This window comes from Octopus sinensis, linkage group LG16 (genome assembly GCF_006345805.1).
Source record: "Octopus sinensis linkage group LG16, ASM634580v1, whole genome shotgun sequence".
Lineage (NCBI taxonomy): Eukaryota > Metazoa > Mollusca > Cephalopoda > Octopoda > Octopodidae > Octopus > Octopus sinensis.
The window spans coordinates 6463947-6483946 of NC_043012.1; the positions used below are offsets into that span (position 1 = coordinate 6463947).

General features: G+C 34.8%; 1 protein-coding gene across 4 annotated transcripts in view; it reads right to left on the reverse strand.

Moving 5' to 3' along the window:
- LOC115220440 (synaptogenesis protein syg-2) overlaps nt 1-20000 on the reverse strand; it is a 675863-nt gene that overhangs the window by 83161 nt on the left and 572702 nt on the right. For all 4 annotated transcript variants that reach the window (XR_003882533.2, XR_003882534.2, XM_029790569.2 and 1 more), the window contains exons 10-13: nt 17334-17630; nt 15452-15781; nt 13235-13540; nt 12239-12385 (exon numbers count right to left, since the gene is read on the reverse strand). Coding sequence is in view for 2 of the 4 variants with exons in the window: in XM_029790569.2 (XP_029646429.2) it covers nt 12239-12385; nt 13235-13540; nt 15452-15781; nt 17334-17630 (1080 nt within the window). In the remaining 2 variants the exon portion in view is untranslated. The remainder of the gene's footprint in view (nt 1-12238; nt 12386-13234; nt 13541-15451; nt 15782-17333; nt 17631-20000) is intronic.

Genomic DNA, 20000 nt, shown 5'->3' on the forward strand with positions numbered 1-20000 from the left:
ACAGCAGAAAATACTACACACACACGTGTGTGTGCATGTATATATATATATGTACATGCTTATATATATGTATGTATGTATGTATGTATGTATGTATATATGTACAAAATATTCTATAATTATATACATAATTATAATGAGGGGTCAGCCAATTGCCTCGCCACATACTGAATTAGAAATAAACGCTAATGTCTTTTCAACTACCATAAAAACTCCGAGAAAATAACACATTATTATTATGTATATATGAATGTATATATGTATATATACATATATATATATATGTATATATGTTGATGATGATATGTGTGTGTGTGTGTGTATACATGTATATACGAATTAACTGTTGTTCTAACATCATCTGAGGAAAAGATTTTTCCAAGGCTGCTCTTCTGCTGACAGTTCTTAGTCTTATATCAAATCAGAATGATGCCAATCTATAACCATAACTTGACAGAATCATTTGAATGTCAATAAAATAAGCCTTGCCATATATGTTCCTGTTCTCTGTTCTCTGAGTTCAAATTCCTATGAGGTTTCTTTTGCTTTGTTTTCCTTTAGGGGTCACTAAGTAAAATAACAGGTCAGTACTGGGTTGATTTCTTTCCTCTTGTTCTCCTAAGAAGAAATCGGTTTTAGTCAGGGGTGGAGAGGGACAGACACCATCACGTTTAAAATCCAAAACATGGTGTGTGTCATGATTCTAATCCTATGATCCAATCAGGTGTGGAGGGTCCAGGCTGGGTCATCTTAGCAGAATTATAGGCCCCTTGAGCAAATCAAAGCCATAGGTCCTATGATATGTATTTATTGATAGCAAGCCACAGCATACATAGGACATAGTCATGCCCCTAGATCTGTAGGACTGCTGGACTTCTGCCAAGTGTACCTATTTCTTAAAACAGCACTGGGTCCAAGGAAAGAAGGGACACATGTTTCTTCTTTGAGGCTGTCCGCTCCTGACGCTATTAATACAGCACCTTAGATGTATTCGTAGCAGAGCTACGTGCTACATACTACATAGTAATATGTGAGTCAACCGGCACAGCAGACGAATATATCGATGAGGCATCTAGCTTCACCTTGATACACTAGCCTCGCTTTGATACACTAGCCTTGTTCTGAGCTACACTGTAGAAAACTCACAGTTCCTGCCAGGCTTTGGTCAAAGACACATGTCTTCTCTGCAGCTCCATGCACAATCTCCCATGTGCAACTCACACATCTATTTACCTCGACACAAGATATATGGTTCGTAAACGAAGATATTTTATCACACACACATTCTCAAAATTACTGTTCTCATAACACACATACATACTGTAATATAAATATTATATGTTACCTCTTTCAGTGCAAAAGCAAAAATCAAAACTTTCTCTGTATGTAAACACACATGTTTTTGTATCATCCTCCATGCTTCCTCCTCAAAAGGTGAACACAGAATAAACAATATATTTATACACAAAAATGTCTTATGGTGATTCATACTAACTGTTTTTCCATTTAGTAACACACACTTGAACAGCCAATGAAGTGAGTTGATGAGTCCCCAGTTCTACCAACTTTTGACCGACCATTGGCTGAAGAGGCTCTTCCTCCAGGACTGCGTTGTGTAGTTTCGCCAAATGAAGCTTATACATTGAATGAAGATCAATATGCCCGACTTCAGACCCCAAGTGCTGCTCACTAGGACAAAACTGCGACACTAACTCAAGGACTATTTTTTGTCATCAGGATTAATTCCTCCATATACACCACATTTGATGGTCATTGACTCTTGTGAGTTCCTTCACTTTTTAACAGGGTTTGTTTTTCACCCCACAGGGAAATGTCTGGATTATTTACAAAACAGAATAGTCATCATCACCACTACCACCACCACCATCATGTCTGTTTTCTATGCTATCATGGGTCAGATGATATGACAAGGCTTGAGAACTGCTTGTTTCAATGTTTGCTTTCACATGGTTTCTACAACTGGATACCCTTCCTATCATCAGCCACTTTACAGAGTGTACTGGGTGCTTTTTATGTGGCACGAACACTAGTGGGGTCACAAGGCAGCTTGACAGGCTAAAATCCTCTTTGGCTGAGTGGGGATACAGTAGAAAGGGAGGGAACTTTATGGTTGAAGATGAGAGATTAAAGTATGAAACAACAAACCAGAAGAAAACAGATTCTTTTTCGTTTTTTTTCGTTGTTCTTTTTGTTATAGAGAAGATACATGGCTAATCACATAAGAGATGAGTGGATGAGAATAAATAGGGTGGAGCTGGGAAGAGAAATCAAACAGTGGTGATAAAAAAATAGCAAAACCAAAAAATTCTAAATGTCATATTTTTGTGAGGAAAATTATTCAGATGCCTTAAATGGTTTTATAGTTATTTATCAATATAAAATATATATTAGGAGAGAAAAAAATAAAATAAAAGAGATTTTAAAGATACAAAGCTGGACTTCAAAGCTGAAGCTAGCTCAGATTTCATGTATACTTATGTAGAATGCTGTAAGGATAAAAAATATGCGGTGTGTAATGAAACTATAGTCACTAAGTAAATATTGGTGGACTATGAATGAAAACAAGTTCAGAGGAACCAGCTTGTTTAAGAAAGATAATTGGGGACATACGACAGAAAATATTATATGTGAAAATGATGGTGTATATTATTTATGCTTAAATTAAAACATAGCATTACATAGACACATATACAAACGTGTATATATATATATATATATATATATATATATACTTTATTTAAAGCAGCAGAAAATTCAACAAAATCTGTTACTCTGAGTTTCTCGTTGCCATTCATCAAAGTAACAGATTTTGTTGAATTTTCTGGTGCTTTAAATAAAGCATATTACTCTACCACTGGTATTTGAGTACTCTTTTTTCCACCTTGTTTCACATTTATGTGTTTACTCCGGTATATATATATATATAATATATATATATATATATATAGATATATATATATATATCTATACATATATATATATTCACATGTATATGTTTACATCTTTGATATATATCAATGTAATGTGTATATGTGTATACATATGTGTATATGTGTGTATATATATCTACCAGCATATGTGTGCATGCATGTGTGTTTGTGTGTGAGTTTGTGTGTGAATGTGTGTGTGTGTGTGAGAGAGAGTTTGTGTGTGTGTGTGTGTGTGTGTGCATGAGATGGCAACTGTGTAAACAACCTAGAAGTATAAAAGAACTCAATACAAGAAATGTTTTTTTTTTAACTGAAATTACACAAACAGCGATTATTTGTTTTAATGTTTACTGCTTTTTTAATCAATCAATGAAATAAATGAAACAAATTTATTTTTATATGCTGAATAAATTATAAATTCTGCTGAATAAACATGATGGTAATATAAAACCGTTTGATGTAGTCGCAATGTTATTGTATAAGGCTATCAGTCGCTTGCCTGGCAGTCTTTTCGGTATATGATGACAAAAGTTAGGAATTGTTTATTCATGAGAACAAAAGAAAATATTTGGTTTTGTTTTTATTTTGGAGTATGAATTAATGTATTATGTAATTACTAAATTTTCTACTGTAAAGTGATTTTAGAATATAGGTGTGGCTGTGTGGTAAGAAGCTTGCTTCCCAACCACATCGTTCTTGGTTCAGTCCCACTGTGTGTTCTACTACGAGCCAGAAATTTACCAAAGCCTTGTGAGGGATTTGGTAGATGGAACCTGAAAGAAGCCCATGAAATATATATATATATATAGATATATATAATATATTATATATCTATATATATATAGATAATAATATTATATATATATATTATATATATATATATATATATATATATATGTATATATATATATATTATAGATGTATATATATATATATATATTATATATATATATATATGTATATATATATATATATGTATATATATATAATATAGGAGTGGGTGTGTGGTAAGTAGCTGGCTAACCAGCCACATAGTTCCGGGTTCAGTCCCACTGCGTGGCATCTTGGGCAAGTGTCTTCTGCTATAGCCCCGGGCCGACCAATGCTTTGTGAGTGGATTTGGTAGATGGAAACTGAAAGAAGCCCGTCGTATATATGTATATATATATATGCATGTGTGTGTTTGTGTGTCTGTGTTTGTCCACTAGCATTGCTTGACAACCGATGCTGGTGTGTTTATGTCCCCGTTACTTAGCGGTTCGGCAAAAGAGACCAATAGAATAAGTACTGGGCTTACAAAAGAATAAGTCCCGGGGTCGAGTTGCTCGATTAAAGGCGGTGCTCCAGCATGGCCGCAGTCAAATGACTGAAACAAGTAAAAGAGTAAAAGAGAGAAAGAGTATATACATACACACACACACATATTTATGTGTGTGTATCTTTGTGTCTATGTTTGTTCCTCCACCATTGCTTGATAACCGATGCTGGTGTGTTTATGTCCCTGTAACTTTTGTTTGGCAAAAGTGACTGAAAGAACAAGTATTGGGCTTACAGAGAATAAGTCCTGAGGTCGATTTCTGTGATTAAAAACACGTTAAGGCAGTGCTCCAGCATGGCTGCAGTCAAATGACTGAAACAAGCAAAAGAATAAAAGATAAAACCTATTTGATGTGGTTCGGCACAGTTTCTGGGGATGGAATTCTGCTGACAAGGATTTGATGCTTTTGAGTTTATCATAGAAGACACTTGAGATGCTGCACAATAGGATTGATCCCATAATCCTGTGATTGCGAGCCAAACTTTTTAACCACACAGTTATGGTCCACCGGAGTGGTAGAAGTATGAGAGAGGTGAATGAAATGACGAACAGTTACTTAGTTTTCTCTATTGGTATTTCTATATGTCAGGCACTGTAAGTTGACAAAATGGTAGATTGGTGTACTTTTAGATGCTTTGCAGGATTTGAATCCAAATTATTGAAAGAAGAAACTCTCTTGGTGAGTTAATGGATTTGTGGTGACAAGATTGGTGTATTCATGATGTAAATACATCTGTCTTGGTGTTTTTAATGTAGATGATTCCAAGATAGATACATAAACAAATGAGTGAGAATGTGATAAATAAATATGTAGTTAGATGGATTGATAGACTGAGAGAAAGAAATAGGTTTCCATCCATCCATTCACTCATCCATCCACCATCCATCCATGCATACATACATATATGTGTGTGTGTGTGTGTGTGTGTTGTGTGTGTGTGTGTGTGTTGTTTATGTGTGTATGTATAGATAGATAGATAGTTAAATAGATAGATATAGGTAGACAGCTACATAAAGATAGTTGTGTGTATATCTACTATATATTTGTGAAAAGGGCAGACGTTGTCTCACAAGCAGTTGTGCAGGCAAGTGTTAGTAAAGGCAGTTGGATTGACCTGAAAATTTGCACACCTATGTTAAAAGTGGTGGGGAGTTATCATGGCAACTTCGAGTTTGGTCAGTTGAAAGGTGTGGCCTCTAGGACAAAATTCCTCATCTTTAAATGTGGCCCGAGTAGGCTCCAATGAAATCGGGTTATAACACTAGCTAGTATATATATGTGTGTGTGTTGTGTGTGTGTGTGTGTGTGTGTAAAGAGAGAGAAAAGATACATAGAGAGAGAAGGGGAGTGAAAGAATTAAAGAGTAATAGACATTCAATTAGGTACTCCCACTATCAATTTCTGTCTTGCTGGTGTTAAAAAAGGAAGATAAAAATTACATAAATTTGAAATTAACAAATGAAAAAACTTGAGAAAAGAACATGTGATTACATAGCTGATATGTGTATCATTATGTTATAATACAACAATGAAACAGAGATAACAATAAGAATATAACAAGAATATATCTTCATTTTACAGAGGTGTTGAATGCTGGACTGACTGATCATTTTATACATAAGAAGCAGATGTGACAAACTTTGTTACATGTTTAAACTTAACAGGTGAAGATTAACAACAAAATACCAGACAATGCTTCCATTATTGTCTCAGAACAAAAGAAGAATAGGTATTAGTTCTTTGAAATGCAAAAGCGAGAACATAAATATTTGCCAGACATTATTTGGTTAAATGTCTACTTTCTTGCTTTTTCAAATTTTATTATTGTATACACCCCACCCACACAATATTATATATAATATATATTATATATATTTTATATACTAATATATACACACACAGGTGAGCACATAAGTGCAAAACAAGGTGGAAAAATAGTACTCGAATACCAAAGGCAGAGTAATATGTTTTTATTAAAGCTGCGAAATTATCACAAAAGCTGTTACCCAAAGTTTCACATTCCTGTTCATCAGACAGTTGGTGATATATATATATATATATATATATATATATATATATATATATATATATATATATATATATATATATATATATATATATATATATTATATATATATATATATACATAGCTGAGACATTATTCTTAGAATCCAGAGTTCAATGTGTCAGATCCTTTATTCCATCTACTCAGACTGTGGGTTCAAGTCCAACCATGTATAGTTTACTCTGATTCAAAACTGAGGATGCAGTGCAATGAATTAAGATTTGTTAAAGCTTCACCAACACAAGCACATCGTTGTAAAATATTATATATTAGTTTTGTCTTCGATTTTATGTCATAACTAAGAAAGTTTAACTGTTAGCATAAATACAAAAACTCACAATTTAGGAGTGACAAGCGGATAACAAAAAATACAGTTTGAAAAGATGTTCTCTCTCAAGACAATACTTTTACTATAACTCATGTAAAATTTACACTATCTTAAGAATTTCAGAAAAATTCTATTCTATATTTTAGAGATGAGGAATTCTTTACATTATTTACATTGGAAGGATATGTTTCCTCATCTTGTTTGTTGTTACCACAATGTTTCGGTTGATTTACTCTCCAGACTTCATCAGGTGCCCTGGCAGAATTTTGAACCCAACCCCAGGTTCTCATTCCTAAGGTGTTTTTTTTGCTGCTCTTATTATTATTATAATTATTGTTATTATTATTTCTTCAAAGCCTGGAATTGGCCTCGGAATCTTGGGGTTAGTAGCCCATGCTCTTAACAATTACACTATATGCCTGTGGGCATATAGTGTTCAGAAAATTTGTTTCAAAAGAAACGATCTATTATGTGGCTGTCTATAGACTTACAATGATATCATAGTTTTCCAATCAACCATTGTATTTCTATGATTACTCTATATATTCAATATTACCATTGGCTATGTTACAAAAGAACCATTGAAGAATGTGGAATCATTTGTTTTAGATATTAGCCAGAAAAGGAGATGCAGTTCCCATGTTCTTTTAGGGGCCTGTATAAACTGATGGAGGTGTTATGGTTGACAGCTAGACTGGATCTTTTAGACAAATGTGGAATCCAGGAAAACATGGGCAAAAAGGGAATCTGTAGTCTCAGATTTGGACAGAAGCAGTAATAGAAATTGTGTAAGTGGCACAAAAGTGAAAGAGGATAAGTGGTGGTGTTGGTCATTGCAGACTTTCTCAAACTAATGTGAGGAATGTGGCCGATGCTTTGTGAGAACAGTTCAGTGTCAGCAGAAAAATGTGGGTTGGTGCATGTGTGTGTGTGTGTGTGTGTGACACTGTGTATGTGCGTGTGTGTGTGCATGTGTGTGTGTATGTGCAGGCATGCATGTGTGTGTGTATGTGTGTGTGACACTGTGTATGTGCGTGTGTGTGTGCATGTGTGTGTGTATGTGCAAGCATGCATGTGTGTGTGTGCACACATGTGTGTATGTGAGTACGTGCACATGTGTGCGTGTACATGCATGTGCATGTGTGTTGTGACACTGTATATGTGTGTGCCTGTGTGTGTGTGTGACACTGTGTATGTGTGTGTGCATGTGTGTGTGTGTGACACTGTATGTATGCGTGTACATGCATGTGCATGTGTATGTGTGTGTGTAGGAATGTATTGGAGGTCTATTTTGAATGCTAACAACATAGTAAACTCTGCAAAAGATCCACCACTATGCCCCCCCCCCTCACACACACCATCCCCAGAAAGACAAACCAACCAGGTGGTCATGTTACCCTGGGCTGTACATTAGGTGTACCGCTCGTGTTATCTACAATGCACCAATATATGATACAATTTAATATACACAAGTACAGGACCAGAGGGTTTTTTTGTTAATTAACCCTTTTGTTACTGCATTTCTATTGAAACACATAACCTTTATTTTAAAATAATGAAGAATTTAATAAAATAACTTGACCATTATTAAGTTGGTGCTTTGGATATAAACCAACACAAAGTTTCAATGGAAGGTTTTAATTTAAATCTTCTGGAAATATGGATTTTATATCATAGAACCAGGATTTGTCTCAAGTGGATTAAATCAAAAGGGTTAACAGTTATTCCAATTTGGTTTTCATTATCGAGGAATCTGTGATAAAACAGATTCTTGATGATGCTTATACTTTCGGATATACAATAAAAATGTCTACTGAAATAGAAAATATTACTTTATTTTGCTGGTGGCACGTGGAATTAGTTTAAAAAAGAAAGATAAAATGTGAGTATGAAGAGGCTTGATTTGAAATCATACAAAAAGAATCTGTGGAACTGGTTACCTGAACTGTCAGAGAGAAAAAAAAACCTGATGAGAGACACCACAAAACACATGTATGCATGCATACAGACTTACACACACAAACATACCCACAGATAAACACACACTTATATATACACACGGGTGCTATGAACATGCGCATACGACCAAGTATCAATATAACATTTGACGCATACAATAAATATCTTCACACAATGAGTTCAATAAAACAACATGTATATATTTAATAAGACACACTCATATGCATGAGTAGGTATGTATTTAAAATGTTTTTTAAAATGATTGAAATAGTACAAATAATCTTTTTTGTACATTTTGCAGGCATCCAAATACAACAAAATATAAATATATACACACTCAAATATATATAAACATGCAACAGAGTGGAAGTAAGCTTCGTGTTCATAGCTTAAGGAAGAAATGGTCTTAGAAAAGGAGTAGGGACATAATGCTTTATTCCCCTGTTCATATGACTGGAGCCTTGTATAGTTAGAAGTCATGTTAGTCTCATGAAGGGATGGTGTCATCCAAGGGAATACTGGTTCAATACCTTTTTTTTTTTTTTAGGGGAGGAATTGATATCCTTAAAATAACATTATGTATATATATATATATATATATATATATTTCTTTACTACCCACAAGGGGCTAAACACAGAGAGGACAAACAAGGACAGACAAATGGATTAAGCCGATTGTATCGACCCAAGTGCGAAACTGGTACTTATTTAATCGACCCTGAAAGGATGAAAGGCAAAGTCGACCTCGGCGGAATTTGAACTCAGAACGTAGCAGCAGACAAAATACTGCTAAGCATTTCGCCTGGCGGGCTAACGATTCTGCCAAGCTCGCTGCCCTCAATATATATATATATAGGTGACGAGAGGTAATGGTGTCAGTGAGAGCCAAAGGTGTCAGGTAATGCTGAATAAGTGCTATGGATAGACCATAGTTGAGTTCCAGGTTCAGTGATTATGCGAATAAAGGGTCCAATGTTGGTCATATATCAGTGTGTGTATATAAATTTTTTTTTCCATAATGAGATAAAATGTTCTAAAATCTATACAGCCTTGGTTTTTTTCTTTTATCTCATTATGGAAAAAATATTATATATATATATATTTATATATATATACATATATGAGCATGTGTGTATTGTTGTTGTATGTGTAGCCTTAAAAGCAAAGAGTAACATAAACCAATCATCATCATCATCATCATCATCATCATCGTTTAGCGTCCGCTTTCCATGCTGGCATGGGTTGGACCAATGATAGTCTCAATATGGTATTGCTTTTAATAGTTTATTCAAGTGAAACACTAAGTGACTGTGGTTTTGAAATTGCCACAAGAATATTTTGTCATAATGTCTTTTGAAAATTGCAGTTTCAAATTTTTTGATTGATTGGAGAAAGCTTGTCAAGTTGGTATAAATCAGTTTGTGGAGCTGTTGCTCGTCAAACTATGAAGTCAGAAACATTTTGCATTCTGTAGGTGCAGGCACTGGCTGTGTGGTTGAGAAACTTGCTTCCAAGCCATGTGGTCTAGGGTTCAGTCCCACTGTGAGGCACCATGGATAATTGTCTTCCATTATGACCCTGGGATACCAAGGACTTATGATGGAAATTGAAGCTCATTGTGTGTGTGTGTGTGTGTTTGTGTTTATGTTTGTCCCCCATTAACCCTTGGCAACAATGCTGCTGGTTTGTTTGCGCCCTTGTGACCTAGTAGTTCAGTAAAAAGCGACTGACAGAATATGCACCAGGCTTAAAAGTAAGTATTGGGGCTTGATTTTTCAATTTAATCCTTCAGGGCAGTCAAAAAACTGAAAGAAATGAAAGATAAAGGGGCAAGATATACATACACAGGAACTTAGACATCTTCAAACAGGAATAGGGTTTGGATGTGGGAGCGTTCACTGAATAAAAGGACGTGTATACCTGGTATTTTATTTCAACACCCCAAAATATAAGGAAGTGTGAGGTGGGGCATGAAACAAAATAACTCAAAGTAGAATTGAACCTACAGCTTACTTCCTCTCCATAAACATATACACAATAGAATGCATATGTAATATAGACAAGCATACAAACATATACATACATACATATATATATATATTTATACACACATACATATATATATACACACATATACATATATATATATACACACACACACATATATATATATACATGTATAAATATATACATATACACACACATACATACATATATATGTATGTATATATATATAATCAGCAGAAGTTGACTCAAAGGATAAGAGTCTTTTATGTTGGCACCTATCAGGTGCATGAAACTCTCAGAGTCACTCTGTACAATCTGTTGATTACTAATAAAAGACATATATATATATATATATATATATAGCCGAGGGATTAAGATTAATCAAAGGACATACTAAGTATGTCTACCTGCTTGAAATAACAGTCAAAACTCTTATTAAATTGCCAGAAATACACTGATGAAAACTAGCAGAAATCAAATGAAGGCAAAATCAGGTTAAGACAATCTGTTGCAGCACAGACTTCAGAACGATGGGTTGAGAATCTCTAATCATGGTAACGAGTGCTGAAGAAGCTAAGGCTTATTTTGCCAGTGCAGAAACCGGTCCACGTGAGTCCAGATACTAAAATGTATGTTAGTAGATTGTCTTGACCTGATCTTGCCTTCGTTTGATTTCTGTAGTTTCCATCAGTGTATTTTTGGCGATTCAATGATAAGAGTTTTGACTGTTATTTCAAGCAAGTTGATATACCTAGTATGTCCTTAGATTAATTTTAATCCCTTGGCTATTTAATGCTATTTTTTTGGCCTGCTATCGCTTGTGTCATTGATTCTGTTTTATCATTTTTTAAATAGTTACATTGGAAAATAATAGAATTGATGACACCCTTGTAAATTAATATATATATTATATATATATATATATATATATATAGCCGAGGGATTAAGATTAATCAAAGGACATACTAAGTATGTCTACCTGCTTGAAATAACAGTCAAAACTCTTATTAAATTGCCAGAAATACACTGATGAAAACTAGCAGAAATCAAATGAAGGCAAAATCAGGTTAAGACAATCTGTTGCAGCACAGACTTCAGAACGATGGGTTGAGAATCTCTAATCATGGTAACGCGTGCTGAAGAAGCTAAGGCTTATTTTGCCAGTGCAGAAACCGGTCCACATGAGTCCAGATACTAAAATGTATGTTAGTAGATTGTCTTAACCTGATTTTGTCTTTGTTTGATTTCTGTAGTTTTCATCAGTGTGTTTTTGGCGATTCAACGATAAGAGTTTTGACTGTTATTTCAAGCAAGTTGATATACCTAGTATGTCCTTAGATTAATTTTAATCCCTTGGCTATTTAATGCTATTTTTTTGGCCTGCTATCGCTTGTGTCATTGATTCTGTTATTATCATTTTTTAAATAGTTACATTGGAAAATAATAGAATTGATGACACCCTTGTAAATTAATATATATATATATATATATATACTTGTGATTTGATTTCTATTTTCTTGTCTACATCACCAAATTTATACATACATTATATATATATATGTGTATGTGTGTATAATTCATCAAAGTTATAATATATTCAATTTCTTACCATTTCTATTTGATCCTCGGCATGCAATCCGGCCAATCAGGAAACAGGCAGTGATGACTAAAGCAGCTGCTATCATTCCACCGATTATAAAACCTAACGCTGTTCCAGTAGTAATTGATGATGGTGATATTCTCACTGTTTGGATTTCTGAAGAAAAAAAAAATACAACAATAAATATAAAAAAGGCAACAACATAAATATTATTAAAAAAAAAATGATGGAGCCCAAGTAAAATGGTCAATGGTCTGCATTAAGGAAAAGTAAAGTTCATATGACAGAGTGCAGGCGTGGTTGGGTGGTAAGAAGTTTCATTCCCAATCACATGGTTCTGAGTTCAGTTCCATTGTGTGACACTTTAGGCAGGCGTCTTTTATTATAGCCCTTGGCTGACAAGTGGCTTGTGAATGGGTTCAGCAGATGGGAACTGAAAAAAGCCCACCATATATATATATACACAGCTATGCAGGAAGTAAATAGACGTCTTTAGTTTTCAAAGTTTCTGATCTAAGCATCTTAATATGTTTTCAGCAATTCTTTTTCATTCCAGGTACCTTTATATTAAACATTTGCGATGAGTAACCATATCATGCATGTCTGTGTATGTGTGTGTATGTGTGTGTATGTGTGTGTTTGTCCTGCACAACTGTTTGACAACTGGTGATGGTTTGTTTATGTTCCTGTAAGTTAGTGGTTCAGAAAAAGAAACTGATAGAATAAGTGCCAGGCTTTAAAAGAAATAAGTACAAGGGTTGATTCGTTCAACTGAAACCCTTCAGGGTAATGTTCCAGCATGGCCACAGTCCAGTGACTGAAATAAGTAAAACAAGTAAAAATATATAAGAGAAATAAAACAGCATAAAGAAAACAAACACACCACAGAGATGACAGTGCCCCAGCATGGCCAGAGTGCAGTAGCTGGAATCAGTTAAAAAGTAAGATGGCTGAAAGACAATTTTATTTATCAAAAACAGGAAAATAAAAAAAAGAAAAGCTGACCTTCAGTTTTGGTAGTAAACTTAAGAGTTTGACTTCTGTTGCGTTCGCCAGGGCGTGTGTTTTCAGTGTGCAACGAGAAAGCGTATTTAGCGCCACGTTTCAGGTTATTGATAGTTACGAAGATATCATTGCCATTTCCTTGGTCTGCGTGGATTGTTTCTATCCATTCACCATCGTATGAAATAGGTCGGTGGGACAAATAAAACAGCTGTTCATAACCTCCATTAAATGCTGGAGTCCATTTTACTGTGATGCTTGTATGAGTTATATTTACAACTGTGAAATCCATTGGTTCTAATGGTGGACCTACCGATTAAAACCAAACATACAGTTAAAGATGACCCTGGGGGTTATTATTCAAAGATCAGTTACAGATGACCTAAGAGGTTTAGTTAACAAATAACAGGAGCAGTTAAAAGTTAAAGCTACAATCTACATTTTGAGGGTCATTTAAAGATGACAAGAATCAGTTACAGATGAATTTAGAGGTGACAGTTTCAAGGGTTAGTTAAAAATTTATTTAAAAGCTACTTTTTAAGGGTCATTTAAAAATGTACTTAACAATTATAAATAGTCGTTTAATGATGAACCTTTAGACCCCATTTCAATGATGGATTTAAACCCCATTTCAAAGATCTGTTTAAAGTGGGAAGAGAGGTTACATTTTCAGGGTCAGTTAAAGATGGAATTAGAAGGAACAGTTAAAGGTCAGTTGAGTAGGAACTTAGGACACAAATTTCAAAAAATTTCTCTTTAGCTACATTCAAATTCATATATTGTCATTTAAATTAGTAAACAAGTAACCAACAAATAAAAACGAAAATACATATCAAGGTTGATATATTTTAGGGTATTACACTCATGACTGTGAGAGCATGGTTTGATTCCCAGACTGGCATTGTGTTCTTGGGCATTGCATTCTCCAGTGCATGCAACTGTAAATGGGTGATCTTGCAATGGACTGGCAATCTGTTCAGTGGGAATGCTGGCCACCCTGTGGGGTGGCATTATTTCAAAGCTAAAATAATGCATACATATATACACACATACATATGATGCATTAATTTTTTTTATTTCCCACCTACTGATGTATATAGTTGAACAAATGAATCTATTGTTTGGGGACATAATCACTCTTTGCCTCATATATATTAATATATATCCAGGTATTTTCACTAAGCAATACAGAGTTTTAAGAAATACAGAATAAAAATTATGGAACATCTTGCGATAATGATTAATTACGACCTTGATATGTATTTTCGTTTTTATTTGTTGTTTACTTGTTCACTAATTTAAATGAAAATATATGAATTTGAATGTAGTTAGAGAGAAAGTTTTTGAAATTTGTGACCTCGTATACATAATATATATTTAATTAGTTCTACAGAAGAACCCATGTTTAATTAATTCTGTGTAAAGATTAATATCAATGAGTTTTATAAAAGTTTAAATATAAAATAATTTTATATTAGTATAAATACAAATCCATGTGAAGTTTTGAGTGTTACATATACTGGAAGCACTCTGTCAGTTACGACGAGGGTTCTGGTTGATCCGAATCAACAGAACAGCCTGCTCGTGAAATTAACGTGTAAGTGGCTGAGCACTTCACAGACACGTGTACCCTTAACGTAGTTCTCGAGGATATTCAGCATGACACAGAGAGTGACAAGGCCAGCCCTTTGAAATACAGGTACAACAGAAACAGGAAGTAAGAGTGAGAGAAAGTTGTGGTGAAAGAGTACAGCAGGGATCACCACCATCCCCTGCCGGAGCCTCGTGGAGCTTTAGGTGTTTTCGCTCAATAAACACTCACAACGCCCGGTCTGGGAATCGAAACCGCGATCCTATGACCGCGAGTCCGCTGCCCTAACCACTGGGCCATTGCGCCTCCGTTACATATATTTTCCTGTACATATAGAAGTCACAGAAGAAGAAAAGAAGGAAGGTAGTTGTTATTTCCTGCTGACCCTCTAACCTTCAAATTACTCACTCAAACAATTCGTTTTGAATTAATCATGCCTTATCCTATAATCAAGATTTTCATGATGTGATTATTCTTAGAATGACATTGTGGTGTATTTATGAGAGGTCAAGTCTGATGGGTTTGAACATAAAACAGGTAGAATATTTGGGCTGGATACGACCTGTTGAAACACTAAAGGGTTAAAACTTTAACAAGAATTAATAAGAAACACCAAATATTTATTTTACCTGCAGGAATTATTGTGATTTGATGACTACCGGTTCCAACTGAGTTGCTAATATTCAAATTAAGTGTACGGATTTCAGTTTCTCTCAGGTCAGTTATTGTGAATATGACAGCATGTCCCTCGGCTGTCACTTCTCTGCCATATGTTGAGAGTAAGACTATTGTCGGTTGTATTTCTGTACTAATGTCTGGCTCAGATGTTATCGTGTCATCGAAAGACCAGGTCATTTCGCTATAGACTGGGAATGAATAAAAGCTAACAGATATACTCAGATTGCCACCATATTCAATAGAAACATTCGATATGGCATCTATCTCGAAAACGGGTTTAGCTGAAAGTGAGTAATAAAAATAAAAAAGAAAAAGTAGAAGAAATGGATTAGTATTTAGACTATTATCAACTGTTTTGTAGTCAAATATAACAAATACGAATAATTCAGACTCTCTATCTATAAATTAAATACTGGAAAAATATGCCAAAATATTGGAAATACTGGATTAAATACAGGAACATATAAAAAAATTGTAGTGAATTAAAGCAAAAGTAATATGGAATACACCTTTAAATTTTATTGAAAAAATGGTGAACAAAACAAAATATTAAAAAAGAACAAAACAAAACCAATGCAAGTAGAAGATTCAGCATTTATGAGAAACATAATGATTTGCTTAAAAGTAGTAACAACATACATTTCAAACGTTCTGAAATCCAACATAAGGAAAATATATTGGAATTGTGAGGTTTATAATGACCATACATAGAAATTAATGGTTATGGAGGATATCACATTCATATAAAATACAAGTGCATATAAAATCAACTGGTATTTAATTTTTATATTTAGTTTCAGTAAGGTGAAGGATAGGATCTGTAAATAATCCAGTTCTTTAAGGACTGGGGATTGGGGATTAGGGACTATTTGACCAAGCTAAAATTATGGCCCAGTTTGAACTCCTGTTGTTAGTGTTACTGGCTGGAAATGAGAGAGAGAGAGAGAGAGAGAGAGAGAGAAAGAGAGAGAAAGAGAATGTCTGTGTTTCTGTTTAATAAACAGAAGAAATGAAGTTCAAGTAAGGAAGATTTGAAAATAGAATTTAGTTAAGGAATATAGAGAGGGAGAGAGAAGGGAAAGAACAAGAGAGATTGTTTGCCAGAAGAGTAAGAGAATTCTTCATTTGGGTTTAGGTGGATATCCTTTTAGAGGACTTATGCTGACCTCTTTTTCAACATGCATTGACATGGTGGATAGTGGACCCAAGAAACATGCCTGACCACATGAGTAGATTGAATTACGTGAGATCAACTGCCTAACCTGGCTGGGTCTGCCAAGGGCCAGAGAGGTGAGACAGACAAAGCTGAGAGTGATCATTATATGGTCCAGTCCACTATCTGTAAATAGATTGAAACAGCTTGTTTCAACCCCCTTATAGTAAATGGATTGGATTGAACTATGGAAAACCATAGAATACAAGAATATTAGGGGTGATCAGAATTGGTAATTGTTGATACAAAATGTCCAAACAGTGGAATAAATTTTATGCCACATAGAAGAAAAGGGAATTTAGTGTTCTGGCTATGGGCATTATGCACTACTGAGAATATGATATGAACCGACCATCTCTTGGCTAATTGTCTGCTATAGTATCTGCTTGGAGTGGCATCTTATGACATATGCATGTTGGGAAGTTGGCCAGTGATCTCACAAACCTAAAGGTCAAATGTTAAGTTATGACTGCTATGGCTGGGTATGACAGGACCCCAAATGTATTGCCTGGGTGCTTGTGGTGTTGTTAAAATAACTCAATCAACTTGGTCAACATAAAGAAAAAAACTAAAATAAAAGAAAGAAAACAAGGAAACAAGTAAGTCAAACTATTTAGTACCTTGTATGATAAATTCAGCTGAACCTGATTTCATAATATTGCCATTTCTATCTGGAATACCATTTTCAACTAAGCATCTATAAGTGCCGCCATCTTCAAATGTTACATTTTCTAAAGTTAACACAGCTGGTTCTGAGCTTGTCTCAACGTTGTCGAACTCTTGTAGGATAATTTCACCCCACTTGTGCTGCCACCTGTATGTATATCTATTAGGTTCTCCATCAGCGACGCACGTCAAATTTACTTGAGTTCCCTCAGTGGCATTTGGTGGTGTCACCACTTGCACGTCTGGAGAATCTGGAAAAGATGAAACGGACAAGTATAAATACAACATCAATATATTTCGGCTTGTGCCAAGACAAAATATTGACCATAGATGAATGTAAAATTCATGGAACTAATCTTAGAATAGAACTGGAATTAATTTGATTAGTTTTTCAAGGAAGAAAAGTAGAGTCGATTTTTTGGTAGGAATTGATTTCAAGATGTACAGAAATGAAACAAAACAAAGAAATATTTTGTATACAGCAAGCTTCCTTAAGTTTTCATCTAACATCTTAACCATACAGCTTCTTCGAGTTCATTCTTTATTCAGTCTTTTAACACTTAACATTACCAACTATTTGTTACAATGACAAGTGATGGTCGAGTGAAGCTACTTAGTGGCTAAGGGTGTTTGGCTTATGATTGTAAGGTTGTGAGTTCAACTCCCAGCATCGTGTTGTGTTCTTGAGCATTGCTCCAGCCCACTCAGCTAGCAAAAACTAGTTGTACCTGTAATTCCTGGGGCTGCTGTATTGTTTTGCAAGACGACTATTTCAAAGGAGATGATGTTAAAATTTAGGTAAATAAGTTATATTTTTATTAAACACTAGCAGTATCGCCCGGCGTTGCTCGGGTTTGTAAGGGAAATAACTATAAAGCATTTTTAGAGAGTTATAGCCAAAAAATAGCAAAAAATGCATTAAAAATGGAAAAAAAATTATGGTAATTTTTTTAAAAAAATCGTTGACTCATCGTAGACATTTTTAGAGAGTTACTTCCCTTTATTTAAAAAATATGCATTAAAATGGAAAAAAATGATGGTAAATTATTTTTAAAATCGTAGACTCATCGTAGACGCACGCTAATACCCAGAAGGGTTCGATATGAATCACGACTATAAGATACCCGGTTTTGGTTAAACTGCATCGCAAAATGTGGGAGTAGTTAGGAATCTAAATCGGAGTAGACAGACACACAACCTTTCTTAAAGATAACCAGTCTGGGAACCTTTTAATGTCACCTCATATATAATATATCTATATATAGCTTATTTATTATTGGATAAATAATTAGCAACCTAATTTACCTGACATCACACCATCATCATCATCTAATGTTTTAAATCCAGGTTTTGTCCCCATTAATGGGGGTGGCTGGATCTACCTCAATGCCATAGCAACTGAGGTATGCAGGTGCAACCCGCCCCAACTTTGTGCTGGCTGGTGCCCATTCACCTTTGCTATCATGAGGCTTTTTTGGAGCTGAATTTTCTATGGGGAGTATGCCCTTGCTTACCTCCAACCTCAGTTTCTAGACATGAGTGGTCCTGAGACCAAGGCTTCTACTACGATATTTAAGAAATGTTGTGGAAAACTAGCTCAGGAGGGCAGGGATGCTACTCCCTGAGACCCCTTTCGGAGCCCCCTTACCTAAACCTGACATCACACCAAACTGTTACAAAATGAAAAAAGAGGTAAGACATATGATATTATGTAGTCTGAGATGTGCTATGCCTGAAAAAAGAAAATGGATGAAATAGTCACATCTGAAATGTTTTCATTAACAATCTGACAGACTGAGTTGGAGTGGAACTAAGCAATTATTTACATAATTTACATTATTTACATTTGACGATTATTTGTCCTCATCTTGTCTGTTGTTGACACAACGTTTCGGCTGATAATACTACGCCATATGCCCCAAGATTCCGAGTTCGATTCCAGGCAGTGACCGGAATAATAATAATAATAATAATAATAATAATAATAATAATAATAATAATAATGATAATAGCATCGAAAAATATAGGTTCAAAATTTCACCAAGACACCTGATGAAAGCTGGAGGGTGCATCAGCCGAAATGTTGTGTTAACAACAAACAAGATGAGGACAAATATCCGTCAAATGTAAATAATGTAAATAATGTTATATAATTCCTCATCTCTTAAATATGTATTGCTGTATGACGTAAGCAATATCTAAAATATTGCTACTACATTTACAATCTCTATGAAGATTGTCATCACTACAACCACCACCACAAACAACAACACGAATAATCCTTTCAACTATAGGCACAAGGCCTGAAATTTGGTGGGGGGGAACAGTCGATTAGATCAACCCTCGTATTCAACTGCTACTGAATTTATCGAAAGGTTGAAAAGCAAAGTTGACCTTGGCAGTATTTTGAACTCAGAACGTAAAGACAAAAGACAAAAGACAAAAGACAAAAGACAAAAGACAAAAGACAGAAGACAAAAGACAAAAGACAAAAGACAAAAGACAGAAGACAAAAGACAAAAGACAGAAGACAAAAGACAAAAGACAGAAGACAAAAGACAAAAGACAAAAGACAAAAGACAAAAGACAGAAGACAAAAGACAAAAGACAAAAGACAGAAG